The sequence below is a fragment of the Phascolarctos cinereus genome, unplaced genomic scaffold (assembly GCF_003287225.1).
Source record: "Phascolarctos cinereus isolate Bilbo 61053 unplaced genomic scaffold, phaCin_HiC Scaffold_726;HRSCAF=1367, whole genome shotgun sequence".
Classification (NCBI taxonomy): Eukaryota; Metazoa; Chordata; class Mammalia; order Diprotodontia; family Phascolarctidae; genus Phascolarctos; species Phascolarctos cinereus.
The window spans coordinates 371924832-371945198 of NW_027556098.1; the positions used below are offsets into that span (position 1 = coordinate 371924832).

A 20367-nucleotide genomic window follows, 5' to 3' on the forward strand; every position below is an offset into this window, starting at 1 on the left:
TAATTAGGCTATTATTTTTATTATGTACTTGTATATCATATTGTATCATGTTGCTCTGTATATTGTTACATGTAATATATTTATTATCCTGTATCTACCACTTACCAGCTGTATGACCCCAGGCAAATCTTTTCACTTTGCAGAGTCTCAATTTCCTCATCTATAAAATCGGAATATAAATAACAGATGTTTGTACAGCCATTTAAAGTTTGCAAAGTACTTTATGTCTAATGTCTTATTTTAGACTCACAAAACGGACTATAGATATTATGGTTCCCATTTTACAGGTGAGAACACCAAGGTTTAGAGCCTTGACCATGATCACACACTTAGCAAATTTCAGAGGTAGAATTTGAATCCAAGTCTCCTAGTGACAGGAATAGCCATGGTATAATATTAAGCTCAGGGGCCTTCAGAAAGTAGGGAGGAATTTCAGGCAAGACTGTGAGGGAGATATCGATGGGCAGATGGGGGCCTTGGCCTGCCTCCTAACTCACAGGCAGGATGAAGCCGGCTCTTCTCACATACTTGGCTGGCCATGAATCAAGACAGAGACGTGCAGAAGGTGGGAATGAAGACCCCTCGAAAAGAAGGGAGTAACCCGAGGAGGGTTCAGGGAGGAAGATGAGGAAAACCAGTCAGCTCAGGGACTGCTCAGAGTGAAGGCTCTGCGCCTGCAAGGGGAGGAGAGTGGGCCAGAAAGCTGGGGCATGGGGATAGACCTGGCGGGCAGGAAGAACGGGAGCCAAGGAGATTCAGGTTCGAGTCCTGGCTTTGACCCCAGTCCCCAGTCAGCTGAATAACCTCAGACCGATCTTGGAGTTTAGTTTGAGGTGGTGTGATATTGGGGAAAGACAGTGAAAAGATCTGGTTTTGAATCCCAATATTCCTCTGAGCCTTGGTTTTCTCATCTGTAAAATGAACAACTACCAACTTCCCCGTGAACACACATCCTCCTCCATCCCCCACATCTCCGCCCCAGTGTCACTGTGAGGAAATCGCTTTGTAAACCCTATAGGACTTTAGAGATGGGAGCCCTTATTATCACTAGGGAACCTGAACCCAAGAGTACCCAGGGAGGAGGGAGATGGGATGGGCAATCTGTGCCCGAGAATCCTGGTGGACGCCATTGTCCTGGGCCTCTCTGGAATCAATTGACCCTCTGACCAATCCCATGATTCCCCAGGGCCCAGGCCATTCTCACTCTGCATCTGAGCCTTCCTTGTCCCTGAGCTTGGCTTCCCCTCCTCCAGTCACCCCCCTGTTGCAATGAGAGTTTCCGGATGAAGGATGCCTTGCTTAATTTACCACAAGGCCAAAGCTACTTTCTTAGCTTCAAGAAAAGGCTTGATGGGAATGTTGGGGTGTTAAGAGGGACCCTAGGATCTCTGCATCCCACTCCTCTCCTACCAGAGCCATTCCCAAGGGGAGGGTAAGAAGGGGGGGAGGGGACAAGATAATCTCTAGTTAAATAATGACACAGACACATACAATCTTATTGCATAGTAGTAAAAGCACTGAATTTAGAGTCACAGGACTTGGGTTTGACCCCCCCTACCCTGTGTAACCTTGGGCAAATCATTTCTGCCTGGGTCTCAGTCTCTGGTAAGATGAGGGGATTGGATTGGATGATCTTTTAGGTACTGCCCAGCTCCTAATTTTATTTGTTAACATCAAATTGTAGAGTCTCAGCAGCAGAGACCAGATTAGAACTTGGGTCTCCGGGTTCCTGGCTTCTCTTCGCCACGCTTTAATACACCAAGACTCTCACACAGAGGGACACACGCTCAGCTCTCCCAAAGATCTTAATGCTGTTATTATTCTCTTCCCACTACCAGAGCATGTCATTCCTCCCCTCCCCCACCAATGTCCCCAGCCCCCAGCTAGAACTGTCCCCCAAAGGGCCTGGGCCATGGCTGGAGCTGTGGGGGGGGTGTCATTGTTCAACAGGATATGGGGAGGGCAGAGAGAGAGCCGTCCAAGACCAGAGCAGAGACCCTCAAAACCAATTTTCCAGTGCCTAAGGATATGTGAGAATCTCTGTGTGTTCGCATATATAGGACCACAGCTCGTTAGAACTCGATTTATATGTGTGTGCAAGTGTGCATGTGTGTGCTAGGTGCTGTGAGAGGCTATGTGAGAGGTATAAGCTGGAAGGAAATGGAAGGCAGATGCCTCTCACACTCCAGGAGTTCTGAATTTTAGTATAGCAGGAGGAACTTCTCCCCTCCCTAAGTCCCCCAAGAAAGGAATGAGAATAGCATTGGTTTGGAGGGGTCAGAGTCTTGGAGCAGGGAACTCCAGGCTGTCATATCCTCCATCTCCTGTTTGTCTGTCCCTCAGGGATCTGGCCATTCCATTCAGAACGTGCTGTTATTCCACTGACCTTAGTGGCTCAGGACCTGAAGGTAAGTATCTGTGTGAGTAAAGAGAGGGGAGGTGGGGGAGGGCAGGAAGGATCAGGGGAGGAAGCAGAGGACTCAGCCTCAGGGGATTCATTTGGGGGGCTTCCCAGATGCTTCCACCCCCCCACACACACACTCCAACCCCCTGCCAGTGTCTCAAGCCCTCCCTGCAACCCCCTTCCTCTCACACAGACTATGGTTGCCTGGCAACCAATGGAAGGGGGGGATAGAGAGTGGAAAAGAGCTAGTTTGACAGCCTAGAAGCAGGACAGACAGGGAACTGGCCTTGATCTTCCTCCCCCCTGGGATTCTCCCTCCTCCTCCACTCTATGGGCCCCCCCCACAAAGGCACACACACACACACACACACACAGAAATGGAGATACACACACATAGCTGAGAAGACCCACAGGCGAATAAACAAAGATATGGAAACTCAGAATGGCAGGGCTGGAAGGGACCTCAGAATCCTTCTCATCCAAATGTCCTCATTTGGCAGAGGGGAAAAACTGAGGTCCAGACAAGGGAAGCAACTTGTCCGAGGTTGCACAGCAAGCCAGCAGCAGAGACCAGATTAGAACTTGGGTCTCCGGATTCCTGGCTTCTCTTCGCCACGCTCTAATACACCAAGACTCTCACACAGAGGAAGACACACTCAACTCTCCCAAAGATCTTAATGCTGTTATTATTCTCTTCCCACTACCAGAGGATTCTAGATCTAAAGCTAGGAGGGACCTCAGAGACCATTTAGTCCTCCCCCCTCCCCATTTAACAGAGGAGAAAACTGAGGCACATCTTCCGACCCTGACAGAGCTTTTTCAGGGAGATTCTAGCGGTCTGGGATTGTCATCCAGAGCGAGCCCTGCTAAGTTCAGAGAGCTCACCAAGGGCCATGAAACTCCCAGGCCATGTGCTAAGCCTGAAAGGGAATGTTTCGGAGGAAGGGTGGATGAGTGGGCCAGCACCGAAGAGATCAGTCTCTGAGTCTCTTAGTGATTGTTGCTCGCTGAAGTCTTCCTCAGATGCCTTGCCAGGGTGTGGTGGTCATTCTGAGGTCTTGGAGGGAGTGGGGAGAGAACACAGGCTCTGGCTGGGCCTGCCCAGCTGGAAGTACTTAGGTTAGGAGCCCTGGAAAATACCGTGTCTGGGGACCAGCCCAGCCAAGTTTGGAGAGGGTCATCACAGGAAAGGCTGACCACTGGGGATGGAACTTTTTCAACTGCTGCAATTTATTAAATACAGGCTCCGGATTCCGGGGTTAGGAATCTGTAAGAGGGGAGTAACTACACCAAAGGAATCATGGGTCCTTGGAGGTTGGGCAACTAGGCAGCACAGTACAATGCAGTGAATTTGAGGTAGAAAGCCCCGAGTTCAGATCCCGCCTCAGACTCTTACCAGCTGTGTAACCCTGGGTAAGGAAGTTACTTCACCTTTCTCAGTCTCCTCAGGTGTAAAATAGGGATAATAACGAAGCTTTACTGAACCCTGGGGATTCAAAGGCAAAACGCATTCCGGAGGAGCTGCCTTTCTAATGCAAAGAACATTGTCCAGTGTACTTGTCTTGATAAACGGTGGAGATGGGAGATCCTCCCCACCTCCCAGTGTTGTTGTGAGGATTCCATGAGATCATGATATAATGATAATAATAATAATTAACATTTATATAGTTCCTCCTATGTGCCAGCCACTGCAATAAGCACTTTACAATTATTATCTTATTTGATCCTTGTAACAACCGGGTGGGATGTAGGTACTGTTATTATCCCCATTTTACTGATGAGGAAACTGAGACAAACTGGTTAAGTGACTTTCCCAGGGTCACACAGCTAGTCAGTATCTAAGGCCAGATTTGAATGCCCATCTTCCTGACCATATAATATATGCAAAACCCTTTGTAAACTAACATACCATGTAAATGGTGGTGATTATTATTAGTCCAGACTCATTCTTTTCTCATCATGGGAAAATCCCATTGTGGAAACTCCTTCTACTTATCTGTAACTTATAGTCTTGGAGAGTTGACTGGACACATTTAGAGGTTAAGTGACTTGTCCAGGGTCACATAGTTAGTATGGGTTAGAGGCAGGGTTTTTACCCAAATCTTCCTGACTTCAAAGCTTCCCCATGCTCAAATTCATATGAATATATCCTGGTTCCCAGGAGTGGTCTTTGTGTATTTGTCAATAATAGTCATTATTATTCCCCGAATTAATTTTTTTCCTATTTATCCTACATATGGCCATGGCCAACTTTTGTCTTGCCACTGGACTCCAGTGACTCTGAAGGAAAGAGTGAGGCTGATTTTGCTCAGCTGTGCCTCACTTAAATCCAATTCACGTGCAAGTCAAGACATCACCCCGTGATATCATTGGTCCTCTTTGAGAACGAAGGACAAACAACAATCCTGTATATGGCTAGTTTTGTATATGTTTGCTTGCCTGTTGTCTGTTCCCTCTCCCCACTAGAATGTAAGCTCCTCAAGGGCAGGGATTGTCTTTTGCCTCTTTTTGTACCCCCAGGGCTTAGCACAGTACCTGGCACATAGTAGGTGCTTAATAAATATTTATTGAATTGAATTGAAAATTATTATAATTGGATCTGTGTAATATTGAAACAGATAACATGACACATGTATATATGTATATGTAATTAGTATTGGATAGCTGTGATTTCACTGGTGTGGGGGACTTCTAGAGGAGGAAATTTCCTCCACCAATGCAGATCAGTTTCTTTACTATTTAGAGTCTTAGAGAGTTACCTATAGAACTGAGAGGTCAAGTGACTTGTTTAGGGTCACATAACCAGTCAGTATGTTTCAGAGACAGGATTCAAACCCAGGTCTCCCTGGCTTCCCATTATGCCAGGGTACCTCTTAATAATTATATTCACAAATAAATTATTATTTGAAGCAGTGTGGGGGAGTGGATAGGGAGTTGGCCTTTTAGTAATGAAGACCTGCGTTCTGTATAGTCCCACTTCTGATACATACATACTGTGTGTCCCTGGGCAAGTCACTCTACTTTCCTAGTACCCCAAGCAACTCTCTAAGGCTGAATTATTATAATAATGATTATTATCATCATCATCATTTTTATACTGGGAGCCAGGCCACCAAGGCAGAATTCTGTCTCTTGTACATTGCGGAGGGCTCCTAGTCCTAGCCTTATTACACGTACAGCTAGCCCAGGGAACAGGGAGCCTCTGCAGGTGTAGGGGATGCACAAGGAGACAGGCAAGTGTCTCACTCCCTCTCATCCTGCCTCTCCACCCTCCACAGGCTCCCACAATGGGCTGTGTGCCCTGTAAGGAGAAGGCAGGATCAGATGCCAAGCTTGAGGCCTTCAGTGAGGACAATGCTAGAGGAAATCAAGGCCATGGGGACCGCTATAGTCCTGAGCCCACCAGGGTTATCTCCCCTTCCCCCCGCCACAACCCCAACCTCAATAATTTCTCCCAACAAGTCAGCATGCCACCCTTCCTGAATCCTATTTCCTCAAAGCCTGGAGGCATGGCAGGTCAGTGCTTGGGGGGTTAGGGAGGGCAGGAGGTACCAGTGGGGAGGTAGGGTCAGCCACAAAACCCTAGAAACCTCATATTTAGGTGCCAAACATCACCTGGTGTTAAAGTCAACCCAGACCTCCTCCCCTGACCTGGACTCCCGTGGGCAGAGCCTATGGCTTGGGGTGAGACCCAGAGGTGGAGGGAGATAGGGTACTTTCCTGTGACCTAAAGAAGGAGACATGGCTCCTGCCTTCAGGAAGCCCCCAGTCTGAAAATAGAAAGCCAGTCTCACACCCCATCCCCACTCCTGCCCCTTCTAAGAAGGGAGGCATGATTCTGGCTTCAGAGAACCAGTGATGTGAGGGGGAAAACTCTGGGAGTCTCTCATCTAAGAGGAGACCGGAGTAGACAATATGCTAGAGCAAAAGGGTGGAGTGGGGAAGGGTCACCACTATGCTGGGGGTGGGGGAGGTTGTTCATCGGGCACAGGGCACAGGGTAGAGAGGAGGGGAGATGTCCAAGCAGGAGGGACAGAAGGGAGAACAGGCTTGCCTAGCTGGAATAAGGAATGAGAACTAAAGAATTTGGGGGTTGGGAAAATAAGGAGAGAGGAGCAGGTGAGGGCAGGTGGCTAAGGAGCTGGAGGCTTTGGGGAATCTTTGCGTTCCTGAGCAGAAGGGGCAAACTGCTATATGCCTGGTATGGTCACGGAGGCCTGACCACACTTAGCCAGCTGCCCCCTCTCCCTGCAGGGGCTGGAGTAACTCTTTTCATTGCCCTTTATGGATATGATGCCAGGACTGAGGATGACCTCACCTTCACAAAAGGAGAAAAATTCCACATCCTCAACAACACGTGAGTGACCTGTGGGCCCTGGCTTTTCTGGGGGGAGAGAGATTCCCCCAGCAACCATGATTATTATCTTAGGTAGAGCAGGGCAGGGGTGGGGAGACTCAAGGACCCCAGCTGGTCGGATGCTCGGACTATCATTCAGCATCCCCTGGGGGTTACTATCTCAGGCGGATGCTGCCAGGCTGGTGCCCCATTTCTCTTGCCTGGAGAGCGAGCAGAGTGGGACAGCTGCTCATCCCGCCCTTCCATCTGTCCTTGCAGTGAGGGCGACTGGTGGGAGGCCAGATCCCTGAGCTCTGGACGCACCGGATACATCCCTAGCAACTATGTGGCTCCTGTGAACTCCATCCAGGCGGAAGAGTGAGTCAGGGTCAGGGCTGCAGTGCTCTGACTTTAATCCAGGTCCTAAAGATGAGACAAGAGGGACCAGGAAGTCTCTGCTCTTTGGGACTTCCCAGCTTCCTTGTCCTTCCTTATTGCCCTGGATGAAACAGGGGGAGGAGGAATCTGTGCTTAGGAGAACAGAGATGGCATATTGTCCCTGCACCCAAGAAACTTTCCATCTAGCTGGGGAGACAAGACACATTTTTTTAAATGACATCTATAATCCCTATGTACTCAGGTCCTTCCCAGCTCTGACATTATGTTCTCCACCTTTCTCTGCACTCCCAGTTCTTATATTTTGTGTTCTAAGGTCCATACCAGCTCTGACATTCTGTGTTCTAAAATCCATGCCAGCTTTGACATTCGGTGTTCTAAGAGCCCTCCCAGCTCTGACATCCTGTGTTCTAAGGGCCCTCCCAGCTCTGACATTCTGTGTTCTCAGAGCCCTCCCAGCTCTGACATTCTGTGCTCTAAGGCCCCTCCCAGCTCTGACATTCTATGAAAATGAACAATACTAACAAACAGATGATTGGGTCATATGCAGTCCCTTCATACAGACAGTAAGTGGTATTACAATCCAGAAGGAGAGATATTGTTGCATGGGAGTGGAGAGAGGGCTGGCAATGGGGGAAGGAGGCCAGGCAAAGCTTCACAGAAAATGTGGCACATGAGCTGAATCCTAAACCTGAAGGGTTTAGATAGTTGGAGGAAAACATTCTGGATGGGGAAGGAAGGGAAGGGAAGCATCTCAAATGCTCAGGGAGCGGTGAGTAATCTGTTTTGTCTGGAGCACTGGGTACGTTTGGAGGGAGCTTGGCTGCAAAGGCAGGGGCAGACCAGATTGGGGAGGGCCTCGAAGGTGAGAGTATACACCTCAGTCAGTAAGGAGCCACTGAAGGTGTCTGAGTGGAGAGTGATGCCATCAGAGCTGCATAGGAAGAAATTACTGAGACAGCCTGTTCTGCCTGATAGATTCAAGGGAAGAAAGACTGAAGGCACTTAAGAAGCTATTACTGCAGGCTAGGCAAGAGATGATGAGAGCTTGAACTACAATGGTCACCGTGGGAACAGAGAGGACAGCAGGGGATAGACTGGAGAAACTTAGCAAGGAAGATTCAGCAGGGCCTGGTGTTGTCATAGGACCCATCGATAGACAAACATTTATTAAGCACCTACTATGTGCCAGGGGGGAGCAGCTGGGTGGTGCAGTGGATAGAGCACCAGGCCTGGAGTCAGGAAGACTCATCTTTCTGAGTTCAAATCTGGCTGCAGACACTGACTAACTGTGTGACCCTGGGCAAGTCACTTCCCCCTTTTTGCCCCAGTTTCCTCCTCTGTAAAATGAGCTGGAGAAGGCAATGGCAAAGCATTCTGGTATTTTTGCCGAGAAAACCCCAAGCAGGGTCACAAAGAGTCTGACACAACTGAAGCAACTGAACAACAACATCATGTGCCAGGCACCGTGCTAAGTACTGGAGATACAAAAAGAAGCAAAAGATAGTTCCTGCCCTCAGGAAGCTTACAATCTAATGGGGGATGAAGGAAAGGGTGAAATAGAGATATTTCATACAGACTGAGGTTTTGAAGCTGGGTGATTTGGGAGGCGGGGAGACCATTGGTAGAACAGGAATATCAGGAGGGGGAGCGATTATCAGACAGAAGGTGAGAAGTTCAGTTTTGGACATGCTGAGTCTGATGGGACAATGGGGATGGCCAGTGGGGACTTTCAGCAAGCCTGTGGAGATGTGGGGATTCCGGGAATCATCTACACAGCGGGGCCAGCTGGAGCCATGGAATTGGCACCATAGTATCTTGCTGGTGGAAGAAAGCCCTTCACCCCTTCTCTGTTCCGTCCAAACTGACCCTCTGGCTGCTCCATCTCTCACCTTGGTATAATGCACTCTGCCTCCAACCTCCATTCAAAGCATAGCTCAGGTTGCACTTCCTACATAGATCTTTTCCTAATCCCCTTCCCATCTCCCTGCCTCCCCAGTTAAGAGTTCTCTCTCCCTTTTGAAATTATTTTGAATATACTTTATACTCACTTGTGTATGTGTTACTTCAACCTCCCCATCTCTGCCCCAGAAGATTGTAGAGGAGGGGTGGTGAACTGTAAACCCAATGAGAGAGAGCTGTCTGGCAAAAAGACTAAAGCGACTTCAGGCTGCATCAAGGGAGTGTCCAGCAGGAAAGAGGTTCAGGGCTGCTGGACTTGGTCTCAGTCAGGAACGTTTTGTTCTGTTCTGCTCTGGAATCCATATTTTAGAAAGGACCTTGACAAGCGGAGAACAGAGAGTGTAACCCAGCTCTTAGGGATCGGGGGAGACGTGGCACTTCCTGTCTGATGGAGGAGACAGTACAGAAATTTAAAACATAGCAGTGTCTTGGGAGTGTCAAGGGATGAACGAATGAATGAAGAAATAAAAGAGCATTTATTAAGTGTTTATTATATGCCAAGATCTATGCTAAGCACTGGAGATGCAAATAGAAAAAAACTAGACATTTCCCAGTGTTCAAGCCACTAACACTCTAATTGCAGGAGACAACACATGCAAAGAAAGTTCCACTTCAGGGCACATGGAAAAGGTGTCCTAGAGTGAAGCTATAGGGTGGATGGCAAGGCCCTAAGGGTCTTGAGGTCGTGTCTGCAAATTGGACCACAATTGGACAATGAGTGAGGTTAATCCAGAAAGGTTTCCTGGAGGTGATGGTTATTCCTGGCTGAAATGAAAGAGAGGAAAAGTTATCTGAAAGCTCAGTGAGATCAGTGAGAAGGTAGTGCAATCCCCAGCCAGAATGAGAAGACTGAAGGCAGATAAAAGATCAGCAAAAGGGACTGTGAGGATGTTTAGCCTAAGAAGAGAAGGCGTGGTTGCCACCTTCAAGTATTAGCAGAACCATCATAGGAAAAGAGGATTGGACTTGTCCTGGGTGACCTTAGGAGGCAAATGAGGCTGGATGGAAAGAAAAATCTCCTAACTGATAAAAACTGTCCAAAAGTGGAATGGGATGATGAGGAAGCCTTAGGTTCTGTCCAGAGGAGACTAGATGGACAGTCATTTGTTGAGGAATGCTGTAGGACAATAGCATCAGATGCTAATAGAAAGAGATCCCTGTACTCAGCATATTGACTTAGAAAACCACAAATTAACATCATCTATGTTGAATTGTATTCTTATTTATTTTGTCAGACATTTCCCAACTCTGTTTTAATCTGTTTCTGGCTGTACTTGATAGTTTCACAGGAGTGTGCAGCTGCCTGTGGGCCTTGAGTTTGATACCTCTGCTTCAAACCCATTTTCCATCAGGTACCAGTCGCACCTGGCTCCTTCTGAGAGTCTGTAATCCTGTAACTGATAAATCTGTCAGAACCCAGTTCTAAATCCTAGGTCCTTATGGTTTGCTGGTTGAGTCAGTGGCAGCCTTGAAGGCAGTGACTGCTCCAGGGTACACCATCCCTCCTGGGACCTTCTTCACCTGGTCCTGTGTGGGCCTCCCCTTCCTCCCCAGGTGGTACTTTGGGAAGATAGGTCGGAAGGATGCTGAAAGGCAGCTGCTGAGCCCCAGCAACCCTCGAGGAACCTTCCTTATCCGGGAAAGCGAGACCACCCAAGGTGGGAGGTGTGGGGAGGGGTTGGGGGCTTGGTGGAAGGGATGGGACCAAACAACTGGGAACCCCCATCACCACTTGGCTGTCTCTCTGATGGGGGTTAGAAGGCAAGTGCTTAGCAGCTTCTCTCTCCTCTGCCCTGCTCTCACCCTTCTAGGGGCCTATTCTCTGTCTATCCGAGACTGGGATGAGAATAAGGGGGACCATGTAAAACATTACAAGATCCGTAAACTGGACAATGGCGGGTATTACATCACCACACGGGTCCAGTTCGACTCTGTCCAAAAGTTGGTGCAGCACTACACTGGTGAGTGAGGTGTGGTTATGGGATGGAGTTCAGAAAGGGTCCACCAGGGCTAGGACTACTGTAAGGAGGTTGGGGAAGAGGGACTCCTACCCACCCAGAGAGACCAACAAAGTTCTGACCAATTTAGAATTTCTCCATCTAGAACTTTTTTGGGGGGGGAGGGGTGGAAGGGGATCTAAACCTCTGATCTAATTTATATAGAGAACTCCTGGTGTGGAACTATCTCCACCAATGCAGATTAGCAATTTATGGTCTTAGGGAGTTTTCTCAATCGTTGAAAGGGTCATTGACTTGTCCAGGGTCGCACAATCAGTATGAGTCAGAAGTCTTTTTACTCTAAGGCTGTCCCTCTTTCTCTTATACTGTCTGGCTTATAGCCTTGCGTATAGTAGGTACTTAATCAATGGCTATTGTATGAATGAAAGAATGCTAACTGCCCTAGTTTCCCAGATAGGAGGGAGGCTCAGAAGCATGGGTCCCCAACATATTCCTTCTCCATACTATGATCCTTCAGAATTCAATGACGGGCTATGCTACCTACTCACGAAGCCTTGTGCCATCATGAAACCAGGAACCCTAGGCTTGGGTAAAGATGCCTGGGAGATCAGCAGAGACTCCATCATCCTGGACCGAAAACTGGGCATGGGCTGCTTTGGGGATGTGTGGATGGGTATGAAGGCAACAGGGAAAACTCTAAGGTCCTCAGGGGAGGTGGAGACCACTTGGGGAGGGTTGTTCTGGGTGTGGGGAGTGGGTGGGAGGAGAGGTGGGGAGTGAGCAAGAGAAGATATTTAGTTGGAACCCACGACTGAGAAGTGGTTAGAGTAATAGAATGTCAGAGCTCAGAGGGACCTTAGAATATAGCATATGTAGTGCTCAGCACATAGAACACAGAAAGTCAGAGTTGGAAAGGAACAGAACAGAAAATGTCAGATCTGAGAGGGACCTTAGAACACAGAATGTTAGGGCTAGAAGGAACTTTAAAATATAACATGTCAGAATTGGGAGGAACTTAGAACATAAAATGTCAAAGCTGGAGCAGTCTTCAATGTGTGGAACATGGAAAATCAGAGCTAGAAAAGACTTTAGAACAGAGAATGTCAGAGCTAGAAAAGATGTTAGGACATAAAATGTCAGAATTTAGAGGGACCATAATATATAGAACTTCAGATTTGGGAGGGACCTTAGAACACAGAATGTCAGAGCTGGAGGTCCCTTAGAACACAGAATGTCAGAGCTGGAAAGTCCTTAGCACATAGAACATCAGGGCTAGACTGTAGTTTCAGCTCTTAGCCCAGTGCCTTGTTTCTTCAATAGAACATGGAATGTTATGCTGGTAGGAACCTGAGAGATTATCTAGTCCGACCCTGTCATTTTACGTAAATGTTTTGGGGAGGATAGGGAGGTGACTGGAGGCTGGCTTGCCTCTATGCTCACCCTCTCTTCCCCAGATGACTTTCTATATATTACCTGTTGCCAGGCACTTGGAACGGCTGCATCAAGGTGGCAGTGAAGACACTGAAGCCTGGCACAATGTCTGCACCAGCCTTCCTGGAGGAGGCCCAGATCATGAAGAGGCTGCGTCATGACAAGCTGGTGCAGCTGTACGCCGTGGTGTCTGAAGAGCCCATTTATATCATCACAGAGTACATGATCCATGGTGAGCTGGAGAACATGGTGGGCAGGGCATATATGTAGGATGCTGGAGCCAGGCTCCAGGGATTCAGGTGGTGGAACTGAAGCACCCCTGCCTGGTTTCTCACCTTAGGGAGTCTGCTGGAATTCCTCAAGGAGGGTGAAGGTCAAGATCTGAGGTTGCCCCACCTAGTAGACATGGCGGCTCAGGTAAGGGGGAACTGGGGTTGAAGGTATAATCAGCTTTTAGCCTTTGGATTCTTGCCCCTGCCCTCCTCCTGGTGTTTTTTTTTGTCCCCTCTTGGCCCTTTATGGGACATGTACATACCCTGTGAAGCCCTAACTTAGCTAAAGCTTGGTATTCCAGGTGGCCACAGGCATGGCATACATGGAACGCATGAATTACATTCACCGGGACCTACGGGCAGCCAACATCCTCGTGGGGGACAGACTAGTGTGTAAGATCGCCGACTTTGGACTGGCACGGCTCATTGTGGATGATGAATACAACCCCCGCCAAGGTGCCCCCTCCTGTTCCCCGGTGTCCAGAATTCAGCCAATGCCCTCAGAACCCTTTTCCAAACTCCCAATTCTCCCACTGTGGAGGCTTCTAATGTCTAGGATTTTCTTCCCTTGGACTTCTTCACTCTCTCTTGCTTTTCTCCCTCCAAGGTACCAAGTTTCCCATCAAGTGGACTGCTCCAGAGGCTGCACTCTTTGGCCGGTTCACCATCAAGTCTGATGTCTGGTCTTTCGGGATCTTGCTCACTGAACTCATTACCAAGGGCCGGATCCCCTACCCAGGTGCCCCTACAGGCTTTGGGGTGGGCAATGAGGAAGAAGGAAGCATAGTATAGAATGATGAAGGTTCTCTCTTCTGTCCCTAAGACAGGTTCAGACCTGGTGTCATGGGATTCAGACCTGGAAAGGACTTTAGATGTGATCTAATCTAACTTCCCCCATCACTGCCAATTTCCTACAAGAGAACGCTGAGGTCTAAAGAGGCTGAACAGTTTGCTAAACATTCCCTGTTTCTTCACTGAGTCCTCAGATGACATGGCTGCACAGACTTTCTCCATTCTAGCTGTGCTCCTTCTGACTCTCCAGCTTATCAACCCCTTTCTTAAACTATGGTGCCCAGAACTAAAACAAGATTCCAGCCTCTGTCCAAAGGTTATGGAGGATGGAGAGGATGTCTGTCTCCCTTCTTATTTCGGGAAGTTCTGCCTCTCTTAAAGCAGCTCAGGATCCCATTAGCTTTTTTCTGGCTGCTGCATCACACTGTTGACTCATCTTGACTTTAACCCTGTAATCTTCTAATACCCATAGATCTTTTTTTTTTAAAGACAAACTGCTGTTTAACCATGTTTTCCCAGTCCTGAAACTGGGAAATTGATTTTTGGCACACAAGTATAAGACTTTCCATTTATCCTTATAGAATTTCATCATATTAGATTTGGCCTAATACTCGAGCCTAACAAAATCTTTTGGGATCTTGACTTCTCCAGTGTGTTAACTATCCCTCCCAGGTTAATGGTAGCTGCATATCTGATGAGGGTGTGCTATCTATGCCTTTTTGCAAGTTATTCATAAAAATGGTCAACAGCGCAGGGCCCAGCACAGATCCCTGGGACACTCCACTGGAAACTTCCTGCTATGGGACCATTAGTAACAACTCTGAATCTAACCACTCCACTGATTGAATCTATCTTGTATTACCATCTTTTTTTGTTTAGTCATTTTTCAGTCATGTTCAACTCTTTGTGACCCCATTTGGGGTTTTCTCGGCAAAGGTACTAGACTGGGTTTGCCATTTCCTTCTCCAGCTCATTGACAGATAAAGAAACTGAGGCAAATAGGGTTGTCCAGGGTCACACAGATAGTAAGGGTCTGAGGCCAGATTTGAACTCAGGTCTTCCTGACTCCAGGCCCAGCACTCTATGTACTGTGCCACCTAGCAGCCCTTCCCACTATATTGACATGAAACCATTAGCAACAACTCTGAATCTAACCCTCAACTGATTAGGAATTTATCTCTTTGTATTACCATCTAGCCTAGTATGAGATACTTTTTTCAAAAGCTTTGCTAAAATCTAAGTAAACTATGTATTCACAGCATTCTCATCTTCTGGTTTAGTAACACTGGCATGAAGGTAATGAGGGTACTTTTTGCATTTGTCTTTTGTTTTCTTGGTATGGCCTATTTTTGATCAAGCTACAAACAAGATAATACCTATAAAAAGCACTTAGCACAATACCTGACACATAGTAGGCACCATATAAATGCTTATTCCCTTCCCTCCCCTTCCATCCCTTTGCTGGTTCTTCATATCACTGCTTCCCTTTCTAGAAGTTAACCAACCACCTCTTTAATGACCCATTCCAGAATTTTCTGAAGAATTGAAGCTCACTGACTTATCATTTCAGTCTCTGTCCTCTTCTCTTTTTTGAAAATTGGGGCAACATCTGCCCTTCTCCAATCTTGGGCTCCCTCTTCAGTTTTCCATGATCTTTCAGACGCTACTGGTAGGGTGTGTATTCCTACCTTCCAATTATTTCAGAACTGGAGGATGTAGGTGACTTGAATTCATTAAAGGACACTAGGTATTCTTTGCATTTCTCCCTTCTGATCTTGCAGGTCAACTCTATGTAATCAGTAGTAGTGCCAGGCTACGAACCCAGATCTTCCAATGCCAATGAAGCCTTTTCCCAATGCATCATAATGGAGGGCACTGGACCTTTTGAAGTTTTAGGGAGGGGATGGCACCAGTTACAGAAGGCTCTCCTTCCCTAATTGAAATTCTGCCTTGCAATTTTTCTCTCTCCCAGGTATGAATAGCCGGGAGGTGCTGGAACAGGTGGAACGAGGGTATCGAATGCCATGCCCCCCTGGATGCCCACCTTCTCTATATGAGATCATGCAACAGTCATGGCATCAGTCTCCTGAGGAAAGACCTACTTTTGAATACCTGCAATCCTTCCTTGAGGACTACTTCACATCCACTGAACCCCAGTACCAGCCAGGTGATGAGTCCTAGCCCCTGCTTCATGCCACCAGAACCCCGGACACCATGAACCCTGCCTACTACAGGACCCTACCAGTCCTTCAGCCCTGTCCCTGGCAGCTTCATTCCAGGGTCTGATTTGAGGGACAGGTCAAGGACATTTTTTCTAATCCCTACCTCTACTCCAGGCACAACCTTTCCCAAAAGGATAGACTTGAACTGCCTCCTAGTCTGGGCCTCACCTCCTAACCTTCAACTTTCACTAGTCCATCCTTAGCTTTCCCAATTCTTAAGGTTCATCCTCTTGGCACTCCAGACACCTCTGCTCTGACATTATTTATGAAGCCATTCTCCCTCCCTTATCTGGCCCCTAGCAATCCTCCCATCCTCATCCCTTTCTGGACACTCACCCATCCACCCACAGGCCCTTTCCTCTCGTTTGTCTTTTCCTCCTGTCGTAGCTCCCTATTTCTGTTCCCTCCAGATTCTTTCTCCCTCTCTTGCCACTGTGCCTAGAACTGGGGGTGGTGTGGGAGAAGGACCATACTCACCTACTCTCTGTAGCCTGTGTGTTTATTTTTTAATCAATTCTGTAAATAAAGAAAAAAAAACATGAGGTGACCTGTGGTTAGGGAGTGGCAATAAGTGGGAAGGAATGGGAATTAACAGGAGGACTAGATATAGCCCCCTAAGACTGGTGCAGAGCATTGGGTGGAGAGAGACCAGAGCTGTGTCTCCAACTGGAGTTAGGCTAGAGAAGGTTATGTTAGCATTAAGTCCTGTCACATTCACATGGAACCAGTAACAAGCCCGCCATCTACAGCCATCTAACCAGTTCTAGCCAGGTGATAGCATAAAGAACTTAGGTGGATGATGAGAATGTGAGCTGTCCTTGGTGATGGTGGTAGTGGGGGAGGAATGAGCTCACATAATAGTTCGCATTTCTATGGGGCTTACAGTTTCCAGCAACACTGGGAGGTGGGTATTGTAAGTATTATTATCGTCAATCCCATTTGCCACGCTTGGAAACGGAAGCTCAGAGATGTGAAGAGATTTGCCTGATGTCAACATATCTATCAGAACTGGGTATTCAGTCATGGTCTTCTTACTTTGAGATCAGTGGACTTTCCACTAGGTCAGAATCCCTTTCAGAGGTCACACTGCCCATCTAATTCAGGGTACATCTTAACAAGTGACTGACCCCTGGGAAATGGCCCCAATAGAAAGGGACTACTTCCAAACCCGAGTCAGTGAGAGTACCTTGAGAATCAATGGGAAGAGTGGGAAGGCATTCATTCATTCATTCAGCACCAGTATGTGCCAGGATCTGTCCTAGGTGCTGGGATACAATAATTAAAAACAAACAATTCCTGTCCTTAAGGGATTCAATTTTGGTTGGGGGCAGGGAGGGGAAACAACAAGAGTGGTTTGAGGGATTAATGGGAGCCAGTCAGTGGAATTGGATTGGAGAATTGTTGGAAAAACTAATGGGAAAAGGTTGGGGTAGTAACAGTGGTTTGGGTAGCTCAATGGGAGGGAGTTTGGATAGTTGGTGGAAGTGGCTGGGGGGGGGAGAACTTAGCGAAATCAGGTGATGGAACTTAGTGGGAATGGGTTGGAGAAGTCAATGAAAAGAGTTAAGGAGCAATGGGAGCAGATTTGAGGATCATTGGAGGTGGGGCTGGGAAACCAGTGGGAAAGTATTAGATGTCAGTGAAGGTGAGTTAGGGGTTTCAATGGGAGTTGCTTGGGGAAAACAATAGAAGTGGTTTGGGGGTTCTGTGAGGGGCTTATGGGGCTCCGTGGGAGCAGGTTGAAAAGCTCAATGGGAATGGGTTGGAAAGGGATTGAGGCTGAGAGGGCTCAGTGGAAACAGATTGGGGTGATGAGAGTATACTGTCAGTGAGATAGACTTTGAGAGGTCAATGGGAGGGCGGGGGCATCAGTGGCAGGGAATTGCAGTGGGAGAGGTCAATGACATAGCTCCCCAAGGGAGGGTTTGTTTTTGGACTCTGAATTCAGGCGGTCAGGGAGGGTATTATAAAGGAAGGTGTAGGATCATTATGGATAATCTTGGTGCCTATCTCTGAGCCAGGCACTCACCATTCTTGTTCCTAGGAACCTTCAGTGGAGGGATGCATCTGAATGCCCCCTTGTCCCCACCAGAACAAGAAAACAGGGCGGTACTATGGTCAATGCCCACCTGCCTCCCCTGTGCTCTCCGCAGGCAGAACCACCAGTGTGGTGTCTGCTCTCCCTCTAGTGGCCATTATGATCACTGCACCTTGTAACCTTGCTTTCTGGGTTCACCGTAGCCACTCTTCCAACTGGGAAAGATCCATCGCTCCAGTCCCTCCTCATCCCATTACTCTTGATAGAGGCACTGCCCCTTATGGAGAAGCTACCTGGGTTCTGAGGAGTTTGAAAACCACAGGGACGCCGGGCTTCTGGTTGCCAGCCTGTCCTCTCCAGCACCTTCCAGCTAAAGGAAGTGAGATCATCCATTTGGAGGCTTTCCCTGCTCTGAGCCGTGGTTCCTCTGAGAATTGAACTAAATGGTCAACCTATCTACAAGTGTATGAAGTTGCCAAGCTTTTAGATGCTGTCCCTGTCCTCCCCAGGGTTCCATGTCTGCCTGGCAACCTTTGGCTTGAGGTGGGGAGATCCTGGACCTCTACATTTTTCAGCTGCTGAGATCTGCCTAATCTGGTAGGAATCTGATGGCCATCCCCACATGGGCCCCCACCAGTCAAGGTTTGGGAGAGGCGAGGGAAAAGGAAAGGAGAAAGGGGTAGGTGCTTGATAGGACTGTGAACACGGAAGCACAGATACCCATCCACAGGGACATGTGCAGACAATGGATATGGGGGGCAGCTAGATGGTGCAGCAGATACAGCACTGGCCCTGAAGTCAGGAGCGCTTGAGTTCAAATCCAGCCTCAGACACTTACTAGCTGTGTGACCCTGGGAAAGTCACTTAACCCTGATTGCCAAAAAACAAAAAAGGAAAAGAAAAGAAAATGGGTATGATGACAGCTACAAACACACACTTACATGCACTTGAAACTCTGAGAGGCGAAGGGAGAGACCCATAAAGAAGGACACCACTCCGCTTATACTGTAGACACAAACACACAGAGCAACACGGATATACACGAATACGCTTTGGAAGTAAGATCAGAGATTTAGCGTTGAAAGGGACCTCAGAAGTCATCCGATCCCATCCCCTCATTTTACAAATGAGAAAACTGTGGCCCACAAAGGATTTACAACTTGTTGCACAAATAATAAGTGGCAAAGGGCAGGATTTGACCTCAGGTCCTCTGGCTTCAAATCCTCTGTTATTTCCAAAGCGCCACGACGCCTCTCATGGGCACACACATCAACACAAAAGCAAATGGATGTAGAGCTGGGACCCAGATTCATGATAACACAGGTACCCAGTCAATATTTTTTCTAGGTACACACAGATACACGCAGACCCAGACATTTGCTCTTTCACAAGTACACTCTTGCCCCTAGCTTGTAATTCAGAAGGGGAACCTCTAGCCTCACCTCCTGTCCCCCCTCCCCCTGTCCTGGGTCCCTCATCACCTCAGGCAGGAACAAAGATGACCTTTGCCCTCTGCTCTCTGCCCTCTCCTCCCACACTCCCTGCCCAGGAGGGAGGAGCTGTTTGAAGTCTGGGCTGGATCTGGGGTTTCCTGTTGCTGGGAGGAATGCAGGGGGGAGGGGGAGCTATGTTAAGGGGAGGGGGTGAGGGTGGAATGGCTCTGGGGCCTGGGACTTTAAAGCAGAGGAGGCAGAAGAAGACCTTCTTCAGGAAGCTGCCCATGCCAGGCAACACCATATCTTCTGCATGCCAACCAGCAGAACCCCATAGTCAAATCCCATCCTCCTTTTCCATCTCCTGGGCAATGGCTGGACTGCTGAGGAAAGAAGAGGAGCAGGGAAGGGGAACAGTTGGTCTGGGCTGCTCTGTGGGGCTTCCTGCATTTTGGGTCTCTCTGCCCCTGGGGGTGGTGGGCCAAGTCCCCTACAGCTTCCTGCTCACCTAGAGGACAGTTAGTCCCAGACCCCCAGGAAAGGTTAGGTCCATGAAACTCTGCCGAGGTCTGAGACCTGAGTTCTTATCTTAGGTGCCATGGCTGGTTAACTCTGGGTAAGACCTTCAGCTCTCTGCACCTCAGTTTCCTCAAATGGAATCTCGGCTGAAGCTACCTAAGAACCTTACCCTATCTAAGCTTCCAGAGAAAGAGGACAGGGTCATTGGCCTTCTGGCCGCCTCTTAATTCTTTCTTGAAGCACTTGAAGAGTGCTGGTGCTGGGCTTGGCCCCTTCCCCTGGGCTAGAAATCTCGCCCAGTCTCCTTTCCTCTAATTTTTCTTCTCTCTTCCCCAGTCCCATCTGAGCGCCAGAGCTCTACCTTTCAAGTAGTCAATGCTGAGTCTAACTGATGGCCTCATTCTGATTTCCACTGCCGACTACTGTCCCCAGCTCCTCACTTCTGTTCCTCAGCCTCTGTTTCTACACTTCCCCTTAGTCCTTAAAATTCAACCTCATCACTCAAGGTTTTGCCCCTCAGCTTCTAAAGTTAACTTCTAGTCCCAGTCCTCTGCATACAACTTTGGCACCTAAGCTTCTGGCCTTTAGCTCTGTACCTGCCCCC

The 20367-nt window shown here is 48.2% G+C and overlaps 1 protein-coding gene across 3 annotated transcripts in view; it reads left to right on the plus strand.

The window, feature by feature from the left end:
- Positions 1-16315, plus strand: part of FGR (FGR proto-oncogene, Src family tyrosine kinase) — a 30793-nt gene extending 14478 nt beyond the window's left edge. For all 3 annotated transcript variants that reach the window (XM_020983269.2, XM_020983270.2, XM_020983272.2), the window contains 12 exons: positions 2344-2408; positions 5683-5920; positions 6659-6761; positions 7020-7118; positions 10653-10756; positions 10910-11059; positions 11574-11729; positions 12540-12719; positions 12828-12904; positions 13062-13215; positions 13367-13498; positions 15524-16315. In XM_020983269.2, coding sequence (XP_020838928.1) covers positions 2344-2408; positions 5683-5920; positions 6659-6761; positions 7020-7118; positions 10653-10756; positions 10910-11059; positions 11574-11729; positions 12540-12719; positions 12828-12904; positions 13062-13215; positions 13367-13498; positions 15524-15732 — 1667 coding nt within the window. In that variant the 3' untranslated portion in view covers positions 15733-16315. The remainder of the gene's footprint in view (positions 1-2343; positions 2409-5682; positions 5921-6658; positions 6762-7019; positions 7119-10652; positions 10757-10909; positions 11060-11573; positions 11730-12539; positions 12720-12827; positions 12905-13061; positions 13216-13366; positions 13499-15523) is intronic.
- The last annotated feature ends 4052 nt before the right edge of the window (positions 16316-20367 follow it).